Genomic DNA, 24515 nt, shown 5'->3' with positions numbered 1-24515 from the left:
AATTTGTCCTTTCTAGTAGTTTTGTACGGTGTTCAACACTCAAACCATACATCAGAGTTTGCTGAACGTTATCAGAACAGCTTATTTGCTCACTGAATCGAATACAGTTGCTTAAATGCGCTGGGGGGCAGTCATTCCAAGTCCTTGTTTTTATTGGATACCAACCCTCCAACCTCAAGGAGGGAACCATTGCAGAGCTCAGCCGAGAGAACAAAAGCCAGCACCCCACACTCAGCTTTTCCCCTTCTCAGAATTCTGCTATGAATTTATTTGAGCAGTTCCTAAATTTCTCCCTATTTCTTTTCAAATAATAAAATAATGAGACTTACCAATAATTTAGCAGCTTGTACTCTTACCACCCAGGAACCATCGCTGACCATATGACATATTTTTCCAAATGCGTCGTCAACCAGTCGAATCTCTTCATTAGAAGAAGGAATGGGGACAATGCTAGCATAGAGAAAAGACAGTCAGTCTGCTGGCTTCATCCAGCACGGCATAAAACTAAGAGTTACGCTGAATTCCTATCGACAAACTGTAAACATCAGGAACAAAAGCTTCAATCAAACCAATGCAGTCTCATCATTAGTTGGTACACATCGTTCTTCTAACTGCTTCTGCTGAGACTTTATGGCACATAACATCTGGGATTAGGATACTGCTGTGGCACCATTTTGAGTCACTTTGTATGCAGCACATACCTTTCAGGGTACAGTTGACTGAGGACCCAAATGAGCTGAACTGCAGCACTGCGCACTTGTTCATAATCGTCTGCCAACAACTTGCAGGCCTGAAAGAAGATTTGCAGCCAATATAATCACTTCCCACTGATTTGTGATCCTTACCATAAATCAGTTCAGATTATAAATAAGGACGAATTAAATCTTTCCTTCTACTAAGAAGTACTTCCAAGTTTGATCAGGTAGAGTAGTCCTAATGAAGTCTATTAATCACATGAGGTGTAGCTCCAAAACTGCCTGCACTCTGCCGGAAGCATAAAGCATGAATATTTCCTAAGACTAATCTGGTACAGCCTGCAGCTCTGCAACCTTTTATGCCAGGACAAAGGGCAAAGATTTAAAACAAAAGAGCAAAGATTGAGGTTAGATACAAGGAAGAAATTCTTCAGTGTGAGGGTGGTGAGGCAGTGGCACAGGCTGCCCAGAAAAGCTGTGGATGCCCCATCCCCAGTGTTCAAGGCCAGGTTGGATGAGGCTTTGAGCAACCTGATTAGCAAAAGCCATTCTGGTCCATGACAGGGGATGCAGTGAGATGATGGTCTCTTAAGTTTCCTTCCAGCCTACACCTACACTCCATGATTCTGTAACAAACACAGCCACAGAATCCATAGAATCATTAAGGTTGGAAAAAGACACTGAGGTCCCCAAGTCCAACCCCAATCCATCCCACCATGCCCACTGACCACATCCCTCAGTGCCACATCTCCAAGGTTCTTGAATACCTCCAGGGATGGTGACTCCACCACCTCCCTGGCCAGCTGTGCCAGTGCCTGAACACTCTGTCAGAGAAAAGATATCTCCTAATACCCAACCTGAACCTCCCCTGGCACAACTTGTGTCCGTTCCCTCTCACATATCACATATACCCTCCAATGTACAAGGATTTAACACTGAGATTGCAAGACGACAGTAAGAATTCTGTAATGCCTTGCTCTCCCTGTGGTTATCTCCCCCCCATTAAACAATCAGTTTCAGCCAAAGCATACACATTATGGCATATGAACTTGTAAAGTTCATTTTGATTTACTGCCATATTGCACTGTAAAGAACGTATACAATGTGCATACAAAATGCCCTCCCTCTGTTCAGCGACTTCCACCTCTAGAAGCACAATACCCCAGAATCCTGAAAAGCAAAGCAAGCAAACCAATACAAAATAAATAGAAACAAAGATGAGGTTTTACCTGACCATAAATGGCCTGCTGCAGTTTCAGTCCTCTCTCATGAAGCTGAAGCTAAGGGGGGAAAACAAGAACAACATAAGAAAGAAACGACAATGAAATCAAACTATGGTTTTAAATAACACACACTAAGTTTTCATCACTGCTCTGCATAAAATTAATTGACTGCATTTACCAACTGTTACTGTAATTCAGCTGTTTCTCAGTCTTGCCTGTATTTTAAAGAAAACCTTGACTTCAGTATAACCTTCTTAAATTTCGCAGCCATTTATACTACACTTGGATGGCAACCTGGCCTGGTGTTAAATGGGGAGGTTGGTGGTCCTGCCTGTGGCAGAGGGGTTGGAGATTCATAATCCTTGAGGTCCCTTCCAACCCGTGCCATTCTATGATTCTATACTTTAATTGCTAAGGAAAACACAGTTCGTATGAACACCGTCTGCCCATTCTCAGCCTCTCGAGCAATCATGCAGCACTGGCTAGTTACAACCACTCATTGAAACTCAAACATTGAAACCCAAAAGCAGCACTGGCAGTGCATTTTAAAGGCCAGAGGTACAGCAAAACCTGCCCTACTAAACACTGTCTCCTAATGTAAACAAGCAACACAGTAGCAAGGAAAGCTGCGATTAAGAACCCGAGGAACAGTCAGGGACCCTGAATTCATTCAGGATGCTTCCAAGCTCCAAACTAAAGCAAAACAACTGACACTGTACTGAAACTATTACACTGAGGGCCATAAATCTTGATATGGATTTGATTCAATAGTATTGCAGAAGACATGGCAGGTGTAAATAGTCCTATGAAAAAAGAAAGCAACAAAATAGAATGAAAATGAATCCCTCCAGCAGAGGGAGACCTCAGGCAGATCCACACGCAGTCTGATCCTCCCAAACGCATCTTGTTTCCTTCTTCACAGTTTAACAGTATTAATTCAAATGCCTTTCATAGAATCACAAGGTTGAAAAGGACCTACAAGATTGTTGAGTCCAACCATCCTGCCATGACTGTTGCTATGACAAGCCATTAAACCAGATCACATAGCTCCTCATCCAGACACCTCTTAACACTGCCAGGGATGGCAACTCCACCACCTCCCTGGGCAGCCATTCCAGTGCCTGACCACTCTCTGAGAGAAGTTTCTCCTTATGTCTAATCTAAACATCCTCTGGTACAACTTGCAGCCATTTCCTCAGATCCTGTTCATTGCCTGGGAGAAGAGGCAAAACCCTCCTCATCACAGCCTCCCTCTGTTCACCATCAGGTTAGATAGAGTAACATTATAAACCTTAAGGGTTAGCAGAGAAAGTGCTGCAAACCCACACAGTCACAGGAACCCCCACTGAGCAGCAAAGTTCTCTCTGCACAAAGTTCTCTTTATGCTTCTATTGCTGCAAATATAAGAAGTTCTGAATTTGCTCAATCCCACATAAAAATCAGTAACCAAAACATTGCTTAAAGAAAAACACAAGTTTTCAGACTTAAACACGCAAGGTTTCCTGTCACAAGCAGTGTTCTATTACATGCTAAAGTAATAGGGGCTTATTATTGTAGCAGCCAATTCTGAATCAAGAAATACAGGCTTCTCACTAAAAGAAAGAGCTTTACCTATAACAATACCACGATATCCCACACTAAGAAGCTTCTTCCCCTACAGCAGAAGCAGGTCTCATAGAACCACTGAATTGCCTGGGTTGGAAAAGACCATCAGGATCATCAAAGTCCAACCACAACCTAACCGTGCTACCCTAATATATCATTGTGAACCACTAAAACATCCTCTGAGATTCCATAAAGTTCTTCTATTTCATAACATATCTCATTTTTCCAAGTAATTTTGATACGTTAAACTGGCACTTGATGAGTTAATTACATAAGCTCCTGTCCAAACCTCTCTGGATTCATTTGTACATTCTTACCAGCTTTCTTATCAACCCCCCCCAAACAATTTCTTCTACCACACCAGCACTCCTTACCATGGCTTTAATAGCTGCTGTCCTAACACGAGGATCCTGGTCATTAAAATGATCTCCTATTATCTTCTGGACATCTTTGGCAGCCTGGCTTTCAGCTTCTTTTGCAACACCTTTTTCCACTGGTCCAAGACAGCCAATTAACTGAAGACACTTATTTCTTACACCATGGGAAGAATCTGTCAGATGCTACGTGACACAAGAAAAGATTTAATTGTTTATTTTAATTGCTCTTTTGTCTCTACAATAAACAGCTGGTCAGGGTAGAATTTCCAGCAGTTACAAAATGTCAATATTTTAGTAGGAAAAAAAATTAAGGAAATACTGACAACATATTTTTTCCTCTGGCAGAGATGAATACTTGAACAGATTATAAATACTCTTGCTTAACATTAACGCTTTCTATCAGTAACTTCTGAACAGGGAATAGTGTTTCTAAATAATAGCAGACATGCTTCCAAAAGCATATGAAGCAAGAGGCAGTAACTGAAAGAGCAGTGAATCCAGTGTTGCTTGCACATTTGTTAGCTGCATTCAGAGCTGTGCTCACACCACATTTGGTTTTAAGTTGGTCTTAAAATTTAGCACCTTGAGCTCTCCCAAGGTTCTGAATCCAAATGCAGCATGCAAGAGCAGAGCTCTGCCCTTCAGCAGTATTTACATCCTCAGGGAGGTAGCCTTACCTTGCAAGCTACCTCTACCAGCCTCATCCTGACAGATGCGTTCTCTGTGAGCTTTGTGCCAATCACCAGCAGCGTATCCAACAGTTGAGCAAGGACTTGGTGAGACTCTGCAAAACAAAGCAGGGAAAGGTTATGCACCTCTTTGTTAAGCTCCAGAACCGCAGAATCACTCCAGTTAGAAGGTCCTCCTAGAGCCTTCTCCTTTAGAAGTCAGAAGAAGCCCAGCTCCCCTGGTTTCTCCTTGCAGATAACATACTACAGCCACCTTGGCAGCCCTCTGCTTAACTCTGCCAACCTTATCAGCATTTCTCTGGCACTAGGGAGTGAAAACTTGAGACAGTACTCCAGGTGTAGGCACTCTAGCATTGACTAAATGGAATAACCATTTTCCTCTAGCCCCTGTTGAGAGCTTTCACTGCACACTCAGCAACTTAGCCTAATATTCACCTGACACTAAATGATACTAAAATAAAACTAAACTTCATCAAGCACATACAAGCAGTGAATATAACACAGAAAAATGGACTTAAATGAAGGCCCCGATGAGCTGCTTTGCAGTACACTAAGGAAAAACAACGTGCTTCTAACAAGATTCCACTTCAAGCAAAGCCTGAAAGGCATCTGAAAAATGTGACTTACTCTCATTCTGAAGTGTGTTAATTGCATCATCCATAATGCAGTCTGGGGAAAATCCTGCAGTCTTTGATAACAAACCCAGCAAGGAAGCAATCTTTAATCTTACAGAAGCATCATTCTCCTGGAAGGAAACAACAGATATTAGGAGGAAGCTTTTCACTCAGAGGGTGGTGACGCACTGGAACAGGTTGCCCAAGGAGGCTGTGGATGCCCCATCCCTGCAGGCATTCAAGGCCAGGTTGGATGTGGCTCTGGGCAGCCTGGTCTGGTGGTTGGAGACCCTGCACATAGCAGGGGGATTGAAACTGGATGATCATTATGGTCCTTTTCAAGCCAAGCCATCCTATGATCCTCTCATTTTTCATCTGGGAAAGCAAAACACTTCGCAGGGAAGGAGGATCCAGCCATTTACAACTCAGCATAGGGGACCAAACTTCACCTAATGTTCATATCTTCTAAGTTTTAATGAACAAGTAGGAGGATTTTAGAAGATGAACAGACACTGATGGCTTTTGGACTCCAGATAAATGCTAGGCTCCTTAGCCTAAAGAAAACAACTGTTTCACCTCATAGCAGGAAGGAATCCTGCCAGGCAGGTATAAAGCAAACAAACCCAAGGCAGCAAGGTATAAAAATAAGTAATTAGTGGCACACATTAGCTGGATCCATCTGCAAGTGCTGCCACAGGTGGAAATAAGCTTCAGAAATTATCATCAATTTTAAATTCTTTAAGAGTTCACGTATTTCAAAGGGCTGTTAATATGAGTATGCTGCAGACCTGCACACCTAGTGCTAACTGAGAGCCTTCTTCTACCTTCACATCACCAAGGATATCCAACATAACACAGAAGGACACAAAGGAGTCTGGATTTTAAACTAAGCTCTCTCCAAGCAACTATGCACTGCAATTCTGCACCTCTTCTACCACAGCAATGATGCACTTCAACAGTGTTTAGGAGAGACTTCAGTGTTGGGCTTCCAACAGCAACGATACCCTTGTAAGTAAACTCATCCTAAACTGAGCCAAGAAGCATTCTCCCTTTCCAGAGCTGTGCTTGCACAGCAGTCACTCTCGTGGACTACTTCCATTAGTGTTAGGATGCACAGACTTCAGCAGCATAACACATTTGGAATGTATACACATTGCTAATAACAGGGTAACCCTCTACATGCATACTAAATCCAACAGCACTCTTGTAAAGGCACTCTTGAATAAACCCTGTTTAAATAACATCAGCATTACTAATTTCTGAGCAGTCTCCCACCACAGCAGATGTTTCCTCTCTCCTTTTGATGGATTGTGAGCAGGAAACAGGAGAAATTTGTTCAGTCTATAGTTCAGACTGTTGTCTCCAAGAGCAGCAGCAGGCCCCTAAGTCACTGGATCTCTAACCCCTCATCCCAACAACCCTCAACAGCTGGAAAGAGCCCTCTGGGATCAGTCTGATAGCACACCACTTCTGCCAGCAATAACCAGCTCATTCTTTGACACACACTGATTAGACTGTCAGCAAAGCAAAGTGAAAAGCGTAGGGGATAAGGAAATGGTAGGTTATTTTTCTGATGCGCTTCAGAGGGTGGTCACCAAACTATCCTATTTGCCTATCATATTGTAAAGGAATGAAGGAACTAAAAGAAAAGTCAAACAGTCACACTCCAAAAACAAATACAGTACAGAGACTGATAACATCCTTACAGCTTCAGCATCAATTCAAAGCTTTTTGGTATCTAAGGGGAACCTACAAACAGGAGGGGAGCTAATGCTTTGAGACAGTAGATAATAGCAGGACAAGAGGAAATGGTTATAAGCTGAAGGAGGGAAGATTTAGGTTGGAGGACAGGGAGAAGTTGTTTACTATGAGAGTGGTGGGGTGCTGGAACAGCTGCCCAGAGAGGCTGTGGATGCCCCATCCATCCCTGGAGGAGTTCAGGGCCAGGTTGGATGGGGCCCTGGGCAGCCAGGGATGGTATTAAATGTGGAGGTTGGTGGCCCTGCCTGTGCCAGGGGGGTTGAAGCTTCATGATTCTTGAGGTCTCTTCCAACCCAGACCATTCTATGATTCTATGAAAACAGAGAAGATTCAATTGAAAAGAAAGAATAGCACAAGGACGTTTACAAGGAACACTCCAGTATATAGCGTATAGTTTGTTAGCAACGATCAAATTTGAGTTAACAAGTAAAGGACAGCATATGGGGACAGCATAAAGCATCTATTCCTGTATTTATTTTGTTCAGAATTTTTTGTCCAACCCCATCCCACCCCACCATGACCACATCCCTCAGTGCCACATCTCCACAACTCTTGATCATCTCCAGGGACGGTCACTCCACCACCTCTCTGGGCAACCTGTGCCAATACATAAGCACTCTTTTAGGGATTTTTCCTAATATCTAACCTCAGCCTCCCCTTTTGCAACTCGAAGCCATTACCTCTTGGCTCACTTCCCTGCCACTGAGTCTTGAAACTGCTAACACCAAGTGACACGAGCTGCGGGTAAAGGATTATAACCACTCACCCTCCTCATACAGCACAGGAAACAGCAGCTTCCCATCCATCCTCCAACCCCATCCCAAGATAAAAAGGCCAGAATGGGGTTTCTGGCAGCACGTTTGGCTCCCAGCTTCATTACCTTGTAATAATGCTCCAGCAGGATCCGAACAACCCCTTCCACACTCTCCACTTCCACAGGCTTCCTGGCAAACTGCAGCAGGTACTGCAAGGCATCTGCAGGCGAGGTGGCTTTACACAGGTCAACGTGGAGAGCTGCTGACTTGCTGGGCTTGGTCAGCCGCAGTTTCTTAGCAGACAGGTCCTCATGCTGCTGCTGTGGGCCAGGGACAGAACAACATGACTCAGAAACACCATTCAAATCCTTCCCAGAGCAAACTGGGGGAGCTCCTGCACCTGAAGGCAGACATCGCCCTTTCCCTTGCCTGTCAAACTGGAAGCACATCCCATGGAATGGTTTGGGTTGGAAAGGATCTCAAGGATCATCAAGCTCCAGCCTTCCTGCAAGGCTGCCAACTTCCATATCTAATACTACACCAGGCTGCCCAGGGCACCATCCAACCTGGCCTTGAACACCTCCAGGGATGGATGGGGCATCCACAGCCTCTCCAGGCAGCCTGTTCTCCAGCACCTCATTGCTCTCATAGTAAAGAACTTCCCACTGATATCCAACCTAATTCTTCCCTCCTTTAGCATATAACCATTTTCCCTTATCCTGCCATTATCTACCCTTTCAAAGAGCTCCTGAGCTGGTGCCACCACACACCCCCCTTCTCTCCCCCAGGGCCTGCAATAACCCGCCCCAACCCTGAAGCAGCTCCAACACTCCCCCTTCCCGAGCTAGGTAGGCCCCAGGCTGCTACCACTGCCCTTCCCACACTCACCGAGGTCACCCTACAGAGCTCGGAGCTCTCGGCGCTCACCTGGACCACCTTGGTGAACTCCTCGTACACCCGCTTCTTCAGGTGAGCCGCCATGTTGCGGCCGCCGTACTTGCCCCTCCCCTCGCCGCCAAACCATAGAGTCGCCCTCTCGTGACGTAGCCAACGGAGAGTACTCTCTTCCCAGCTGGAGGTTCCGCTCTATGATCAGGAGGTCTGGGCTGGGAGGCCTCGTGTTGCCATGGGAACGCGCACTGCGTTCAAGATGGCGGCTGCGGCCTGCTCCGCCTCGAGCCTGATGTCGTCACGCAGCGGGTGCGCAGGGGCTCGGTTTTCCTCACCAATACTCGGCGTATGGAGTCGAACGTCAGCAGCTCCGAAGGGGGATGCCCATCACACATACCGCAGCGAGTCAGCTCAGCTGTGGGTTTATTATTTATTATTTGTGCAAAGTGTTGGTGTTTCCCTCAGTTTTTTTCTTAGTGTCCAGTAAACAATGCAAAACCATGCAGGCACACGAAGATCGTGTCATAGAACCATTAAGGACAGAAAAGACCTCTTAAGATCCCCAAGTCCACCCTCAACTCACCCCCCCATGCCCAGCAGCCATATCCCTCAGTGTCACATCCCCACAGCAAAAATTACCCTTCATACACTCCCAACTCATCTAAAGATCATCTGGTCCAACTCCCCTGCAATGAACAGGGACACCTACAGCTCCATCAGGTTACTCAAAGCCCCGTCCAGTCTGATCTTGCATGTATCTGGGACATTAAAAGCAAGCTTTGCATTGGATGCACCCGAACACATAATGCAGCCTCCAAATGTGTCTCCTTCAAGGAGAGAGGAAAGAGGCTGCAGCACCAAAGAGCCCCTATGACAGGTTATCTATCTAGAGCAGCAGTTTGATAGCCATAAGAGCCTGACTGCTTGAGTCTTTAACTTTACTATAAGTATTTCTTTTTCTAATAACTAATCTTTCTTGTGACTTATGCCTGCTAGTTCTTCCTCTACCCTTAGTATATGCCTAACTGATCTCCCTCTCCTTTTGGATATCTGAAGGCTTCCTCCATCCATCTCCCAGGATGGCACCACCTGCTTGGTTAGGATCACAGATGATCATAGCTGATAGAAATGCTCAGATTGGAAAAGACCTTAAAGATCATCAGCTCCAACCATACTACCCTATTCCTAACCATACTACCCTAACAGCCCTCTGCTAAATCATGCCCTGAGCACCACATCCAAACTGTTTTTAAACACATTCCAGGATGGTGACTCAATCACCTCCCTGGGGAGCCCATTCCAGTGCTTAACAACCCTTTCTGTAAAGCATTTTTTCCTGATATCCAACCTAAACCTCCCCTGGTTCGACCTGAGGCCATTTCCCCCATCCTGTCACCTGTCATCAGTGAGGAGAGACCTTTTGGCCTTTTCAGATGCTGATTCTGTCAGTTTGGATCAAGGTTATAAAAGTGAGAGTTCCCTCACACCTATGACAGAACCTCACCGAGGTCAGTGGCTTCTACTGCTGAGAAATTTGTATTAGGATGAGCACTTATGAAAGCCAGCTGAACTAGGAACAATTCAAATCCATTAGCATCAAGATAAAGCTTTTGAATCCAGGGTTTTTACTTGGAAGGTGTCGGTAAAGACAACACTTCTGTATCATTCAGAGAGCTTTTCAAACATATTTATCACCGCAGAGATTATAACGATATATTATTATATACCTCTTGTTCATAAAATTGTAGAATCATAGGATATCCCAAAGTGTAAGGGGCCTATAAAAGATATTGTCATAAGATCATTAAAGATCCAAATCTAAGTTGAGCAAGTTTTTACACAGTTTTCAGGGACTCCACTTGAAATGGTGCACGTATGGCTTTTTCCATCAGAGAAGGTCATGCCTGTCAATACATCAGAAACAGTGAAATATAACTCAGAAGAAAGACTGTATGTATTCCCCTCTTTTCTCTCAACAATACTTCAAAATCTGATCTGCTGCTTTCCAAAGATGATTCTTTTTGTTCAGCATTACGGATGTGAGCGAGCATTTAGAGATTAGTCTGTGTCCTTTATAGTCACACTGTCTGTCTTTACCTGGAATAAATCTGTGGACCAGATTTATTGTGGATTATTATTAACTTATGAGGAGCATTCACAGTGAGGAGAAGGCTCTGAGGACAGCAGGTTGGGGTGAATGGGCTCTGTAGCTCTTAGTATTTATGACTCAAAATAAGGCAGAGTAGGAGACATGTCCATGTGCTGCTCCTAACCCTAGTAGCAAGTCTGGACTCAGAGGCAGTAATTTGTTCCTGTTTTTAGTGAGGGACAACTTTCCATGTCCACAAGAAATATTTGGGCACAATCATTTCCCTTTGGTCGAGTGCATTTTGCTCAACTTCAGACCTGGCTCCCATTTCAAAACACATACCTTGAAAACTGTACAGCTGTTAATGCCCAACAAAACAGTGGATCTCAAGTGTTCTTTAATTTGGCAAACAACCAAACAAGAGACTTTTATGGGCCCACGCGTTTCTTCCTACCCCCCCAGTAGTCCAGGGCTTAGTCTCCACAGCCCAAGTTCATTTGTTTTAATAACTGGTTTCTTCCATTCTCCATCAAGAAAGGCGCTTTGCTACCACCAGGTGAACTGGATTATGTGGAAGAAATCCTGAGGTTTGAAGCGAAACCCTTTTTCAGCAACGTGAGCCCGTAAGGAGATTTTGTACCCTTTGTCTTTCACGTCCATTTCAATGCAGTCCAGTAGATCATATATATCTGGAGCTGCCTTCCAGGGGCCGAATTTCACCACAGATTTTTTATCCATATCCAAGCTGTTCAAGGCATCCTGACACCTGGCCGCGTCTTCCTCCGTTCTGACAACACATATGATGACTTTGGAGTAGCGGGATGCAACCGCTTCGGCCCGTGCAATGCGGATCATCAGTTCAATGTTCTCGCTGTAGTTGGGTACGCGGGCCAGGAATTGCTTCCTTGCCACACGTTCCCCAAATATCTGAGGGGATTCCTCCAGCTGCTTGATTAAGGGTTCGATGTCGTAGAACAAAGCTTCCTTGTAGACATCCTGAATGCACTGGGTGGGCACCTGGTTACTGCGCAGATACTCCAAGATGTATTTGAAGTAGGTCCCCGGCCTGTCAATGAAGATCCTCCCTTTTGAGTCTGTCCTGAGTTTGTGCTGGCCGGTGAACATCTCTGCCAGCTTGGAGCCAGGGTGTTTCTTCAAGGTGCTCAGCGTTGTTGTGTACATCTCCCCACCGACATTCAGCTCCACGACTGGTGGCAACTACAGATGTCACAAGGGGAGAAAAATCACACATGTAAGCCATTGGAGGCTGCCAACATGGAAGCATCGAGGAAAAGGGAAAAAATACAATCGCAGCTGGGATCTCTCATGGCAGCATAAAGAGCAGAAGGAGTCATAGAATAGTGAAATCATAGAATCACCAAGGTTGGAAAAGACCTTATAAGATCATCCAGTCCCACCATCCACCAATAGTTCTCACTAAATCACATCCCTCAACACCACATCTAAATGTTCCTTGAACACCTCCGAGATAGTGACTCCACCACCTCCCTGGGCAGCCCATTCCAGCACCTGACCACCCTCCCACAGAGGACATGTGGGAATCTCCACACCAAGGATTGCTAAAAGCAGATGCAGGATATTTATATTTGGCCCTTGTATCCAGATCAACAGAAGCATGGATGTTCCTAAAGGGATTCATTCTCAACACACCTTTAAGACACAGGAAGGAGTCGTTTTGCTGGTGTCTGAGGTGGGAGCACAAAGTCTGTTTATCTGTGCATTTGATTGGAAGAAAAGAAAATAATCATAGAATCATAGAATCATAGAATGTTTGAGCTGGAAGGGACCTCAAAGGTCATCTTGTTCCAACTCCTCTTGCTGTAGGCAGTGTTGCCAGCCAAGCACGAGATCACATTGCCCAGGACCCTACCTAGCCTGGCCTTGAACACCTCCAGGGATGGGACAAAATAGTTTGTGCAACTGATGTGGATTTAAGAACTAAGATTTAACGTTTGGCTTTTTATCTCTATTTTCTTTCACTGTGCATTAACGCCATTGCTATTTGAAACATGAGAGACCTGAATGCCCAGAGAGCTGGTGACATTCTGATGTCGCTTCTGATGACACTCCTGACTCAGTTCAATGCTGAAGAATTTTAACAGCCTTCTTTGCATTTTTGTAGCACTTGGTAGAGCAGAAGAAGGAAGAAACGAGGCAGTTCTTTTCCCTCACGCTGCCAGTCCTGTAATGCAAGTCATATGCCTGGCCAGAACTGCACCTGCCACTGGGAAGGCTTGAGTCAATAAACAACCCTTTTCTCCAGGAGCTCACCTGTTCTTTCTTGGACCCGATCACACAATGATCTGCTTCAGTGCTACCAGTCACATGTTTCAGTGTGTACCAAAGAGCTTAGCTGAATCCAGCCTGTGGAGCCCCATGGGTTGAGATGACGTGAGCTGATCTCACTGTTACACCAGGACAAAGGGGAGGCTCCTGCTGCCTTCTCCTCTCTTTCCTTGTCCCTGTTTCTTACCTTGTGCCAGCTCTGCTTCTCCTTCATTTCAGCAAGCTGAAGTGGTTCGCAGAGGATTTAACTAGCATCAGAGCTAGAAGAATGAGGGGATAGGAGCAGACAACTCATAGCAGAGGTAGATTATGTCTTTTAAATGACTGTAAGCTATAAGGTTTAGCAACTATGAGCTCAAAATGTTGGGAAGCCAGGGACACAACAGGAGATTCAGGCCAAAGACCCAGATGAAATATTGCTTTGCTCTAATGAAGGTGGCTTCATCTGCAGGGCAGTTATTTGCACCAGGGCCAAGAGAACATAAAATGATTCTGTCTGACAGTCTCTAGTGATCTCTACCCGTTAAAGAGCATGGCCTAAAGCTGTTTCTATAGCAAAGCCTCTCAGTTAGGAAATCTGCCATTAGTCCAAGTGATAACAACAGCTTCCCCTGTTAGGTATCATTTGTCAGGAGGGTCTGATCCTTTTGAGCCTCTTCTTTTTTAAGATGGAAGGTCAAGGGAAACCAGTTAGTAACAGAACCAGGGGAGGGAAAGTAAAACATTGCCTGATTTCTGATTTCTCCTCAGTAATAGGTCCCTTGTTTTGTGGTTGACACTAATTTTCCTTAAAGCTAGAAAAAGCCACTGTTCCCAGCTGGTAATTCTGCACACCTTAAACACAGAGCAAGTTACTCATCGCTGGAGACTACTGAAAAACCCCTGAGCCCACAGCAGGCTTTTACTTAAGGATCTGGCAAATTAAAGTTAGCATCAAATTCATTTCACAGTCTGCAAAGGAGAAACCAGCGAGGTTGTTTGCTGTAGCTCTGTGTGCCTCTGAGGGACACGGCCTTGCTGGAACCAGGCTGGTGCAAGCAGGTCAGAGCCAGACACAGCTTTTCACCTAGAAAAGCATCTTGCTCACACATCTGGCAAGCCCCTGTGCCTTCAAAGTATCAGATGGGTGAAAAATAACCACTGTAACTAACCCAAAGGGGATACTTTGATCCCAGAAGAAGGAGCCGTGTCCCCAAGCCTGCACCGTACTCACCATAGGCAGGCTGCCAGGGACCTGTTTCCTTAGGGGCTCCGAGGAAATGCTCATCTCCCCTTGCTGTGCTCCAATCCTCTTTCACCAGATTCCCCTTTGGGTGAGTCAGGCTCCTGCCCAGCTGCTGCCCCACAAACTCTGGATTGCCCCAAACACAGTGCAGGCTGCAGGTCTGCCCAGAGGGGAGGGAGCAGCACGGAAGCGGAACTGTTTGCTCGTTAGTTTTCCAGCAATCAGCAATCAGCAGGGCGGATTTGGGCTGGCTGCCATCACAAGCTCACCTGCAGGTAGGTCTGAGAGCTGAATCAGCCCTTCCAAAAGAGGCCCAGCTTTGCTGAGGAGGCCCACAACCTCTGCCTGGGTTGGATGAAAACCTGTAAACACCTTCAGTGCTTGTTGGTGTCTGCACGCTGCTGTTGTAGTGACACAGCATCCCAAACCATCTCACTGATCCCACTGTTGTGCCTGGCAGCGTCAGAGCAGGTATGGAAAAAAAAGCTGGAAGATCTGAATGTTCTTAGCCTTTAATTCCTGCAAATCCCATTCACATTCATCTTCCTCATCCAAAACTATCCTGCATGTGACCGACAGAGGTAGAACCCATACTCTTTTGACACAGCACGCCTTCAGTGCTGGAGGTGACAACCTTCCCTTTTGCAGCTGCAGAACTGGATGGATGGATGGATGGAGTGTGGACAATTTCCCTCTACCACAAACCAAAGGTGACTGGTGGTGGTTGAGAACAAACCTTCAATGATGTGCAATGCAGATCCTTACCAAGTCATCTACAGCTCTTCCACCCTACAAGGCCCACCACAGCCCTTTCTTCACTCTGATGGACATACTGGTCAGGTTCCCCCACTCTCTCACTCCTTTTTTTTACATCCTGGACACTTCTGTTAGCACGCTATAGAAAAAAAGAATTGGTATTTTGAGTTATTTGGCTGGAAGTCGCCATCTGATTGTTATTATTCAGGCTTCTTCTGGGACTTCTTGATCCCACTTGCTTGAAAATGGCATTTTTCAGTCCTGCTATGCAAATTACTCCCAGTTGGAATTTTTTTTCACTCTTTTTTGTTAAGGGTTTGATTTAAAATGTCACAGTCATCTGATCTAAGGAGGGGCCTTTGGAAAAGCATTCTCACAGCCCAAGCCATTGGCAAACCACTACCTACCCACGGGGACTTTATGCCTTTCTTTTTGGCAGTCACATCAGAGATGGAAGCCTGGATTACTGGGACCACACATCTGATCTGTATGGTGTCCCAGCCATGGAAAGTTTTGCAGGGAAGTCATCCTTCTCTGCATCAGAGCCCTCTGGGCCTGCACTAAGTGGAAATAATCACGCTTGTAGTTCATCGCTCCTCCTTTTACCCCAGGGTCAAAGTGATGCTGAGGAAACCAGTGGGTGGGAAGCAAACACTGAAAGGCAAAAGTGAGATCATGACTCTGGAAGGGGCTGAAGGGCTCTCAGCACTCCATGCTGCTGGTATCAGCTAACACAGGCTGGTTCAAATTCCATTCGTCCCTTGGGAGAGAAGTGAAAAGCCAAGAGCATGAATGTCTCCATAGCCTTGGGCGACCCTGTCTTGGGATTCCTATAACTCCATTGTGGCTCTTGTTCCTCACTCCCTAGGAGGCCTTGGCCACCACTGTGCTGTTTCTGGGAGGTTAGTTGGCTTTCTCCCCTTGGGGAATGAAATTTGCTTTGTATTAAGCTAGAATATCTACCCAGGATCTCTGTTGGACTTTATTGTTACCACTTGACTCAGATCCCTGAAATCCCTCATCTTTGTGGCCTCCAAAAGCTGTCTCTGATGCACTGATGGTCTCTTGGGGACCAACCTGCTTGCTGCTGAGCAGGACAGGAGATCTCTGAGGATGTTTGATCAAGAAGGATCAGCGAGGTGCTGATCTGAGCTCTCTGGGAATTTGAGGATTAGCCGAGTGGGAAACAAGATGTGGTGATGGATAAAGGTTCTGGTGTTTGTTTTCTGTAGTTGCCATTGCCTTTCATCCAGAAGGACACCGGAGCTTTTCCTGTCATTGGGGTACCCTATGAATGAGGAGAGATTAGCTGGTAAGCTGGCAAGAAGCTTGAAGCGCTGCTATGTCACCTTCACAGATCCCTTTCTCTGCTTGAAGAGAAGGTCACCATGACCTATTGGAGAGTCTGGCTGCCCAAATGGGCCATGGAACCTGAGGAGGATGAACAACAGAGTCCGTGAGATGTTCTCCATTCCTCTACTGGCTCCATTCACACAATAATACTTCAAGCCTCTTGCCTACCCTTGGGGTGGCTGCTTTCTATGACATTGCTCTTATAGACATTTCAAAACCAGGTCTAATTCTGTCCCCTTCTCCAAGGGCATCTCCAAGAGTGCGATCTCTTACAGGCAGGGACCATCCTTCCATTGCTTACAAGGATTACCCTGTGCCCCAGCCATGTGCAAACATCCATATGAGTCACAAGAATAGCTTTATTACGAGCAGAGAACTTTGTGCCTGCTGAAGAACGAGTAACTTGACAATGGCTTTGTGGGGAATCAATTTGCGTTGCTGCAAATTGTATGAATATGGAGATAACAATGGACTGGAACAGATTTATGCTGGGAAATGCATCAGATTGGAAAACAACATTGTCTATACAAGCATTTTTTAACAGATCTGTTGACACATTGGATTGGCAGCTTCTGTTTGTGAGAGTCAGATCAACAGCATTCATATTTGGGTTCTGTGCCCCAGTACAAGTAAATACACTAAATCCAATGGGGGTAAAAATAGCCATGGGGTGGCTAAAAGGAGAGGCACAGCTATTCTAAACTATTATTTGGACACAATTTACTGACATCCCACCACTTCTCCTTTGAGAAAAGCTCCTGTGTACAGCTGATGTTAAAGGGTTTCTCAAACAGATCCCAGCACTGGAGCAGCATTTCCTACCAAGGTTCCTGTCCAGGCAGCTTGTCACAGAGTTTGACTTCCTTTCCCATCTCTTCACATTCTTCCCTTCTCCATGAGTTTGATATGGCTCTGCCATATTCATCAGACACTGCATGGACACACCCTGGACATTTGCTAAGTACAGCCATTAATTTCCAGCATGGGGAAACTTACATGTAGACAAACTCCTAGCCTGGCAGGATGAGGTGTGGCACGGCCAAATAGCAAATCCAGCAGCATTTGCTGTAGATGTGCTGAGAAACTGCACTGCTGTAGCTGGGCAGGAGGCTCTGCACTTCAAGAGCCACTCCAAAGTCAAACAGCTATCTGCTGTGCAAACACCACAAACACTTCCACCCATGGCTTTCCAGCCATTTAGCTGCTCCACCCAGCTCTGTGTGCACGGGTGGCTTCAGCACGTGTCTTTGGACAGGACCCAGGACACCAAAAGCCAAGACAGCTGATCATCTCCATTCATTGCCAGTGAATTAATGGGGATAGGCATACCCAGAGTACAGCCTCAACCACTCGTATCCCCATCTGGTAAAACAACCCAACAAGCCATCAGTGACCACCTTCCTAAGAAACAACATTAGTCCCCTGATCATTATACCCACTGACTTCATTCCTCTTTTTATATCACATTCAAATTGGCTCAAAGGCCTTCCTGGAGCAAGAAGCCAAACTAGATGCAACTGTGCTACTGTGCTCCCTTCTTCTCTCTGTCCTCAGGTCCTTGATGTGTCCTCGGGTCCTTGATGTGCCTTCATGGACAGTGTGGGCAGAGCTGAATGCTCCCAGCTCCTTCTCACCCAGTGACTCTATTAAACATATTAGTATGGATCCAGTCAGTTGGCTGCTCCGTCTTGAGGGGCTTTGGCTTGTTTTCAGTCTCAGTTCAGGCTAATGCTGTCTGTCTAGCTAGGAAAGGGACAATCTACAGAAGAGAAAAGCATTCTGGTGTAGTCTATGAAGAAGGGCAGCCCAGCCAGTGGGTTTATGCCTGGTCTCAGGTAGGCTATATTCCAGGTGGTGGAGGAGAAGAAACATGGGGCTGATAAAGGAAAAGCAAGGCTGAAAGATAAGACCGTGTTCTGTCAATTAGGCACACAGAAATAAGGAAAGAAAAGAGAAACCAGTCTCTGGCTGGGTACCTTTGGGATTCTGTGTGACTGCATCTTCAGTCAAGAAGGAATCCTTGGGTACCCACTGTGGAAATAAGCTCCTGGGGTGCTAGAAAATGGTCTGGTGAAGAAGCCGTGCTTGCTGTCCTCTTCAGGTCTGTGCTCAGTGGCTTCCACTAACTTGAGAAATCAGGGGGCTAGACGATCACCAACCACATGGAGTTCAACAAGAGCAAGAACTGGATTCTGCACCTGGGACAGGGCAGCCCTGGCTCTACGTGCAGACTGGGGGACCAGAGTCTGTAGAGCAGCCCCGCACAAATGACCTGAGGGTTCTTGTTGACAGCAAGTTGAATCTGAGTCTGCCAGCTCAGACCAGGTAGAACAGGGGTATTTCCCAATGAAGCAGAAATGCTTCATGCCTACAATCAAATGATAAGCTCAGGTTGGATACACTCCTGCCTGCAGCCCTGGGTGCAGCTGCAATCCTCTTAACACAGATGCTCTCAGATCTGTTTTCTTTAATCAAAACCAAAACGTGATGCAGTACCAGGGTTTGTTCAACCAAAGCAGCTGTGTTTCAGCAGTTGGATTTCTTTTAAAGAGGGCTGGAGAGGCATGGGAATGACTCCCTCTAGTGCCCAGTTCAGTAGGACTTTCCCAGAGCGATGGATTTGGGAAGGGAGAGTCACCTCCAGTTGGGCACAGCCTGCACGCATGGCATAAAACCAGTGCCCAGTAGGGAACTGAGAGTGAGCACAGCCCTTGCCTTCCCATTCAACACATCAGAGAATCCCCACATTCAGTTCCTGCAGCCCCAGTGGAGACCAAGTGCAGAGGAGGCAGAATTGTCCCCAGGGCTGCGTGGTGGAGATGACATGGTAGCACAGTGTGATGGAGGTGATGTGATGGAGATAGCATGAAGGGCTGGATGAGTGTGGGATGGGAGAAGGTATGTGGAGCTACTGATTGGGTTTGGACATGGAGGTTGACTTGGGATGTGAACAAGCTGGTGATCCAGGAGGAGGAAATAGGAAGGAGAGGAAGGACACCGGAGGACAGATAAGTTCCCACCCAGCACCTGGCTCAAAACAATGGCAGGACTGCTCCAAGCTTTTGCAAAGTGTGACAGCCAGAGGGCTTTGGGAACAACTATCCCAGCACAAACCCCACTCCCACTCTCCAAAGGAGAAACCCAGATCACCTCCCTGCACTAGAGTTTGACCTTGATGGCCAAGACATCCTTGTCACCATGGGCTAAGGGGACAGTAGTTCTACAAAAATAAAGGCTTGTAGAAAACACACATGCTCCTTTGTTCAAGGCTTTGCATTTTATTTCAGATCACTGACTTTGGGAACTGGTGACGTTATCAAATAAACCAGTGGGGAGGTGGTTTAGGCACATGCAGAACAAAAGCATTGTTTCAAGGTTACAGATGCCTTCTAGGAAGCAATAACAGAGAACACTCATTTTTTTGCCCTGCCTGATGCAAGGCAATTCCCCAGAAACAGAGGGGAAATAAAGCAGTGAGGTTTGCCAGAAGGATCAACCATTTGGCACCTTGGATGGTACAGCCAAGCTCTGTGCTGGTCACGAAAGACGTTCCTCGGTGGGTCTCGGCACAGGAGTAAAGCTGCCACTGGGCTGCAAACATCAGATCACCCTGTGGAGAGAATGGACACAGTTTGGTTGGGATGCCCTCATTCCTGGTCATATATCCTCCAAAATGAGAGCTGACATTTTTGTGTAGGACGTCCTTTCTGTGCTCTGTTTCACTGCAAGAACCATCAGAGCTTGGTTTGATCCTGTGCCCGTGTCTGTGGTGGAATGCAGGGGCCATGGAATCCCAGGAGTGGGATTCTAGGCCTGGGCTGGCTTCTGGGGAGAGGATGGAGGTAAGTTTGAGCTGTTGGCAGATGGTATGTCAAATTAGGCATTTGGGGCCAAAAAATGCCAAAAGGCCCTTTACTCCATGAGGACAATTTGGGATCATTTGTGTTTACCCAACAGCAGCCAGACACTGCCTGAGCTGCAAGCAAAAGAGTCTTGGGGTCAGCATGGAGCTCCCAAAGCGACCTTTGCTCAGTGACGCAGTCTGGGCCAATGGGGTATTGAGAAAGACAAACTAAGCAGGAACTGTTGAGCAACAAAGTGCAAAGCACAGAGACTCAGAACTCCTGGGATTTGGGAAAGTGATGCAAACATTGGAAAGACGCCCAGATGATGGGGCAAGAAGGCAACACAATTTACCCCCCAGACAGCTTGCCTTGACTCTGCATCTCCCCAGGCTCCTACCTTGGAGTCTCTGCGTGCAGGTTCATGAGCTGCTCTGACCTTCACCGAGGTTGATTTCCTCCAGGATCTGGCTGTACCTCCGGGTGAGAGCTTTGGTGTTTTTGGTGAGGTCGGTCAGAACCTGCTGCAAGCCATTCATATGGTGGGACAGCCGCTCCTCCAGATTCCCATCTATGCCATCATCTGGGGCTGTGTTGGCGTCGTCATTGCTGGTGAGGCTCTGATCAGTGACGGAGGCCAGGCCTCGCTCCACCATGGGCTTGATGGACTTGAGGAGCTGGTAGCGCTCGTAGAGGTCTGCGGAGCCGCTGGTGGCTGGGTCAGCCCCGTCCTGTGGGAAGACCCCTCTGAGCAGGCTGGGGAACATCACCTCCTGCTCCATCTTCTGCGTGGCTGAGAAGTACTGCTCCATGGCCCTGCACTTCGTCTCTCCTCGTGTCCTGCTGCTGCCCGGCCCTGCGGAGGCTTTTTATAGAGTCAAGGAACGTCCCTGCACCACTATCCCTCTGCTCCCTCCTGCTAGGCTGGGTTTGGCTCCAGCCCCACTGGGCTCAGCTGCTCTGTGTCCCTGGCTCTGTGCCCCTGTCCTCATCTGAGCCCACCCGCGGCCTTAGCCCCAGATGGCTGCAATGCTGCCGTGTCCCTGGGCAAGCAGGGAGAGGGTGGTGAGGAGGGGAGGTACCCGGGGCCTCTCACCCCATCCTGCAAGGCACAGCCATCCCCTTGCTCTTGCACGGCAGTGGCAGCTCCCCAGCACCACATGCAACCTCCACGTGCATGCTGCTGGAGCCTCCTAACACCATCAGGAGATGGTCTGCTCCCACCATGCTCCAGCAGGGTCACCTAGGGCAGCTGCCCCAGCACTGTGCCCAGCCAGGACACGGATATCTCCAAGAGTGGAGATCCTATAAAGTCTCAGGGCTACCTGAGCTACCCTGACTCCAAAAGTTATCGTCCTATGTCTTCCCCTATTAGGGATCCCCTCCTCATGGGTGCTCTCTCCCCACCCCATGGGGTAGCTTGTAGCCCCAGTGCTGTGCTGCGGTATGACTGGGACGTGATGCCATCCTGCTGGGTGAAGCTCTGGGAAGAGCAGAGCTTTTCCCCACAGTGCTGGCAGCAGTGACTGCACCCAGGAGCCCCTCAGAGCTGAGCAGAGCCCATCATGGCCCAACGCCTGCTGTGCCTGTCCCTGCTCCTCTCACCTGTGGTGGCCATGTGAGGACAGTGACCGCCCCGTGGCCACCTGCCTCTTATCAGCCACATCCCACCCTGGGGTGACACCTGCCTGGGGACACTGTGCTGGGCTGCCAGGGACCTCTGGAGCTCATCCCAGCTCACAGAGCGGATCTGGGACGTCTCACAGCTCTTATCAGCCATGTCCTATAGCAGTGCTGAGCACATCCTGCCATGGCTGGAGGTGACACATCCCTGGGCACCCTGAGCCTCTCCAGCCCAAGCCAGAAGCACGGCCTGAGGAGCCCGCAGCCCTCCTCCCTGCGACCACCATCTTGTGATACAGGGCCTGTCTTTCTTTGGCCACAACAACCCCATGCAGCACTGTGGGCCTGGGGTAGAACAGCTGGAAAGATGTGTGTTGGGAAAGGGTTTGGTTGTGGGGGAGTCTCTCTGATAAAGCAGATTTTATTTACAATTACCCAACGCTTATCTTTTTTCCACCCCTGGTTCCTCATTGGCTGAGTACTTCAGGTTCACTGTCTATCCCGGATACTGGATAAAGATCAGTGGTTGCTAACTAAGCATATACCACTAATTCGTTAACTTCTCACATTTGCTCACTCAACATTAGGCCATTCTTCCTGGATTCCTGCTGAGAGATAAGTTTGGAAGGAAAGATGTAGGGCAGTATCTGTTGCATTCCTCCTAACCCCAAAGGTGGCACAGTTTGACCTCATGTAGAGGCCCTACATTGGTCTTTGCTGAAGGCCTCTTGGCCAAACAGAAGAGCCCATAATACTAAAGCTACAGTTTTTGTACTTCTTATTTCATCTGAACTACTAAGCATGCATAAATATGGTAAGTTTACCTAAAGGACAAGAGATGAGGATTATTAAAGACCCCCCTTCATTGGAATGAAGAGAATCTGGTGTAGGGAGCCTGCTTTGGTAGGGGGGTTGGACTCGATGATCTCTGGAGGGTTCTTTCAACCCCTATGATTCTGTGATTGTGTGATCTCAGAATTGTTAGTACCAAACAAGTTCACCAGATGACAGCAGAGTCCATCAAATGCTCACCTCACCAGTTCTAAATGCAGAAACAACCTTTCATTCCCACTTTCACCTCCTTCTGTGCAGGTCATGTCCACAGTTCGTTCCTGCCCGGACCCATAGATAATTAATGGTGTCTTCCATCATTTGGCAGCCTGCAGTCTGCTCCTTTGGCACACATGGACCCAAGGTTCCTTACCACTCACCAATAGCAGACACCTCAGGTTCAGCAGGGCTTGCACCTGGTCAGCTTAACCTTCACAGCACCTGCTCACAGCCAGGCCAGGTGTACAAGCCAGACATGTGGTGATGATGTGGAGAGGCTCCATCTGGCACAAATAGAATCATAGAATCATAGAATCACCAAGGTTGGAAAAGACCTAAAAGATCATCCAGTCCAACCGGTCACCTATCACCAACAGCTCCCACTAAACCATGTCCCTCAACACAACATCCAGTCTTTCCTTGAACACCCCCAGGGTCGGTGACTCCACCACCTCCCTGGGCAGTCCATTCCACTGCCTGACCACCCTTTCTGAGAAGTAATACTTCCTAATGTCCAGACTGAATCTCCCCTGCCATAGCTTGAAATGCCCGTCTGCCTCGGTCCGTCGATGGGAAACCACGGCGCTGTTTTGGGAAAGGACACGGGGCCGCTCGCATCCCCCGGGGGCAGAGTGACGTGGAGGATGCTGCCTCCTGCTCCCCCCTTTGGCCCCGGCGTTGTCCTGCCGAGCTGCTGCAGGCCTTGGGCAGCACACGGGGGTAGTGGTGGCTCAGCGGCGTCAGCCCGGGCCCCATCACCACCTCGTGTCCCATCGCGATGCCGGAGGGAACGCGGAACGCTCAGAGATGGAGCCGGGGCTGAGGAAGTGCTGCTGAAATCCCAGCCGTCAGCAGAACCGGCAGCGCTGCCCAGTGCTGCCAGAAGGGCCAAAGGACAGTCGGGGTGTGTGGCAACCCGCTCCTATTTTGGGAACAGAAATGAGCTCCTTTTGCAAGCCACGGCGGGGCAGCTCTCCGCCACGTGCTCAGCAGGGACACTCACCTCTTGGAGCAAACACGGTTGCCCCCAGCTGTTCCCATCGTGCCTGTGTGAGTCGTGCTTGTCCACGTGTGTCCATGGAGCTGCATGGAAAATCCCACTGGGGTCCCCTGAGGACGTGGGCAGTGACGGCAGCAGCACATGAGGACTTTCCTTGCCCATGGCTGCGCCTCACCAAGCTGGGTTGGGAAGGGGGACCTGGTGCCATGATGGCTGCTCTCAGGTCACCTTGCAGCAAGCTGTAGGCCTTCTGCTTGGTGACCAGGCACTTCTGCTTCAGGCCTTCCAGAAAACCAACCTTGCTGCCCCTGTACCGGACCCATATGGGGCATCAGGAAGGGCCAAGCCAGCAGGGCCACTGTGTGCTCAGGATGTTGGTCTCCATGGGATGTTGCTCCTTGGGAAGGACTTGATTGTTCTTCCCATCCTCAGTCCTGATGGGGCACAAGGTTAAGCCAAACCAGCAGGGGCAGAAGGAGGTCGAGTTATTGGTCTGCACTGAGTGCTGCTCCTCAGGAAGCTCCCAATTCCGGACCCAACTGAGGCAGCTGGCACAGACAGGAACATATTCAGGACAGGGAGGCATGGTCAGTGCTGTGGCTCTCAGGAATTTGGAGGCAGAAATAAGCCTCACTGGTAGAGACTGGGAGCAGCATCCTA

General features: G+C 47.8%; 3 protein-coding genes across 6 annotated transcripts in view; all 3 read right to left on the bottom strand.

Moving 5' to 3' along the window:
• The window catches only part of INTS4 (integrator complex subunit 4), a 35253-nt gene extending 26476 nt beyond the window's left edge, over positions 1–8777 (bottom strand). Inside the window, exons 1-8 of one of the 4 annotated variants that reach the window (XM_072339415.1) lie at positions 8647–8777; positions 7845–8039; positions 5217–5334; positions 4578–4684; positions 3898–4083; positions 1925–1975; positions 702–790; positions 330–450 (exon numbers count right to left, since the gene is read on the bottom strand). In XM_072339415.1, the coding sequence (XP_072195516.1) occupies positions 330–450; positions 702–790; positions 1925–1975; positions 3898–4083; positions 4578–4684; positions 5217–5334; positions 7845–8039; positions 8647–8700 (921 nt within the window). In that variant the 5' untranslated portion in view covers positions 8701–8777. Of the gene's footprint in view, positions 1–329; positions 451–701; positions 791–1924; positions 1976–3897; positions 4084–4577; positions 4685–5216; positions 5335–7844; positions 8040–8607 lie in introns of all 4 variants that reach the window. The other 3 variants (XM_072339409.1, XM_072339416.1, XM_072339414.1) reach the window with 3 other exon arrangements.
• Positions 8778–10890: 2113 nt separating this feature from the next.
• On the bottom strand, positions 10891–14383 carry KCTD14 (potassium channel tetramerization domain containing 14). Its single transcript, XM_072357689.1, has 2 exons — positions 14220–14383; positions 10891–11917 (listed from the first exon to the last, which is right to left on the bottom strand). Exons 1-2 carry the CDS (start codon positions 14271–14273, stop codon positions 11246–11248), a joined length of 726 nt encoding a protein of 241 aa, XP_072213790.1. The 5' UTR covers positions 14274–14383; the 3' UTR covers positions 10891–11245.
• Positions 14384–19678: 5295 nt separating this feature from the next.
• LOC140262612 (mid1-interacting protein 1A-like) lies at positions 19679–21063 on the bottom strand. Its single transcript, XM_072357059.1, has 2 exons — positions 20583–21063; positions 19679–19950 (listed from the first exon to the last, which is right to left on the bottom strand). The coding sequence occupies exon 1, from the start codon at positions 20992–20994 to the stop codon at positions 20605–20607; it is 390 nt and encodes a 129-aa protein (XP_072213160.1). The 5' UTR covers positions 20995–21063; the 3' UTR covers positions 19679–19950; positions 20583–20604.
• Positions 21064–24515: the final 3452 nt, after the last annotated feature.

The sequence above is a fragment of the Excalfactoria chinensis genome, chromosome 1 (genome assembly GCF_039878825.1).
Source record: "Excalfactoria chinensis isolate bCotChi1 chromosome 1, bCotChi1.hap2, whole genome shotgun sequence".
Taxonomy (NCBI): Eukaryota; Metazoa; Chordata; class Aves; order Galliformes; family Phasianidae; genus Excalfactoria; species Excalfactoria chinensis.
This window is presented reverse-complemented; position numbering and strand designations above follow the sequence as displayed.

Coding starts and splice junctions, on each gene's coding strand:
- KCTD14 (XM_072357689.1), bottom strand. CDS start 14,273: ATGAGCATTTCCTCGGAGCCCCTAAGGAAACAGGTCCCTGGCAGCCTG. Junction 11,918..14,219: donor TCCCTGGCAGCCTGCCTATG/GTGAGTACGGTG, acceptor TGACATCTGTAG/TTGCCACCAGTCGTGGAGCT.
- LOC140262612 (XM_072357059.1), bottom strand. CDS start 20,994: ATGGAGCAGTACTTCTCAGCCACGCAGAAGATGGAGCAGGAGGTGATG.